At 38.1% G+C, this 1,589-nt stretch overlaps 1 protein-coding gene across 1 annotated transcript; it reads right to left on the minus strand.

The window, feature by feature from the left end:
• Positions 1–442: 442 nt before the first annotated feature.
• Positions 443–1,176, minus strand: LOC118325067 (collagen alpha-1(XXVIII) chain-like; the record flags this gene model as incomplete). The annotated part of the gene is given in 1 exon segment (XM_035657619.1): positions 443–1,176. A coding segment is annotated over 1 exon segment (176 nt), but the record flags the coding sequence as incomplete, so codon positions are not given.
• Between the last annotated feature and the right edge of the window lie 413 nt (positions 1,177–1,589).

Raw genomic sequence — 1,589 nt, forward strand, 5'->3', positions numbered from 1 at the left:
ATTTGTCAGCTTTCTAAAGGAGAGTTACATGTTCAGACTGCTACCACTCTCTTGTGTGTAAAACATGAAGCTACAGCCAGAAGCAGTACAATATGACAAAAAAAAGTCATATTGCGATTGTTTTGACTGCTATTGTGATATGATTCAAAATATAAATATTTAACTGGTTATGAGGCTGTATCAATTGAATACTAATGCCTCTTTATAACCTACATAAAGAGAAGATTGGTTATTTCTGTATAGTTATTCTTAATGTCTGCCAGTGGGTGGTGGAGACACTATTGTTTTTGTTTGTTTTCGTTCAGGCCTGGTGGATTCTTGGCATTAGGGTCACTAGGAGGAACCTGATTTTTTTAACAGATTATCTTATGTACTACTGTCAGGACACAGTGAAAATTTCAGCAATAATGACAAAAAGTTATTTTTATAAAAGTTACCTACTGCAGCTTTAATATGCAACATAGTTTTATACAATATATGTAGTAAGGGGTCCCTGCTCTGTCTCTCTATCCCATATTTCACCCAGTCTCTCTAGCTAAGGGGTCTGTGGCCTGAAAAATGTTGAACAAGCTGTGAATGCAATGATATTTAAAATGGCTCAGTGAAGACAGATAACCCAAAGAGACTTTGTGATACAAGCTTGTACATGCATGCTTTTGGAATGAAATGTTGAACCTGTGTTTTTAATGCTCCTGTCAGCTTGTATTTTAGTTGTATACATTCCAGAACAGATATAAGTAATTGTCCAAAATAATCAGAGAGCTAGTACATGTGTAGGAGCACCTGCAGTGTGAATGTAGCCCGAGAGACAGTGAGGAGGTCCAAGTCTGCTCCACATCATCTTCTTCACCTGCAGCGGTGCACAGAGTATGACCGCAGCAGCGGCTGCTGGCCTGAGCACTGGTCAAACAGTAAAGCCTGCGTCATCAGTCCATTTTGTTCCTCAGTGACGCTGATGGAGAGAAGCGTTGCACACGCCCTTTTTTCCAAATACAGTCTGTTACGTGTAGACACAGGACTTCCTGCAGTTGGCTTCTGTTTCAAAGTTGTTTGCGTTGCCCTGACAGCCTCCGTACCAGAACTGGGCACAGGCGTTGGCCTCTGGGTCGTAGTACCACCTGACTACGTACTGTCGACAGGGACCCGGGTCCAGAGGCTGACTGCAACCCTTATCTGAAAGGACAAGAAGGGTACAATGATTGAATTGTTTGGTACATTTCAACATGTGTTCAAATCTGGGAGAAGTTTTCAGATAATCTAAAAGTAAAAGTAGAAATATTATAATTAAAAAAATTACAAGTAAAAGTCATGCATTTAAAAAATGTAATTAAGTACATGTGTATTTTCATACAAAGTAAAAGTAGGCAGGAAAATGCCCCACTGAGGTTATATTACTATGTATTATATTATTGGATCATTATTACTGATGCATTAATGAGTAAGCTGCTTTTACTTGATTGAGATGAAGCTCATATAACTACTTTAAATACTGTAGGGTAGTTCAATCTATAAAAATACATGTTTAAATTTATATTAATCTGATCTCCATCTGTGAAAAACTGTAATAAATGTAGTGGAGTAGAAAGAGA

Source organism: Morone saxatilis, unplaced genomic scaffold (genome assembly GCF_004916995.1).
Source record: "Morone saxatilis isolate NCDOM2014 unplaced genomic scaffold, NCSU_SB_2.0 Contig159, whole genome shotgun sequence".
NCBI classification, from domain to species: Eukaryota; Metazoa; Chordata; class Actinopteri; family Moronidae; genus Morone; species Morone saxatilis.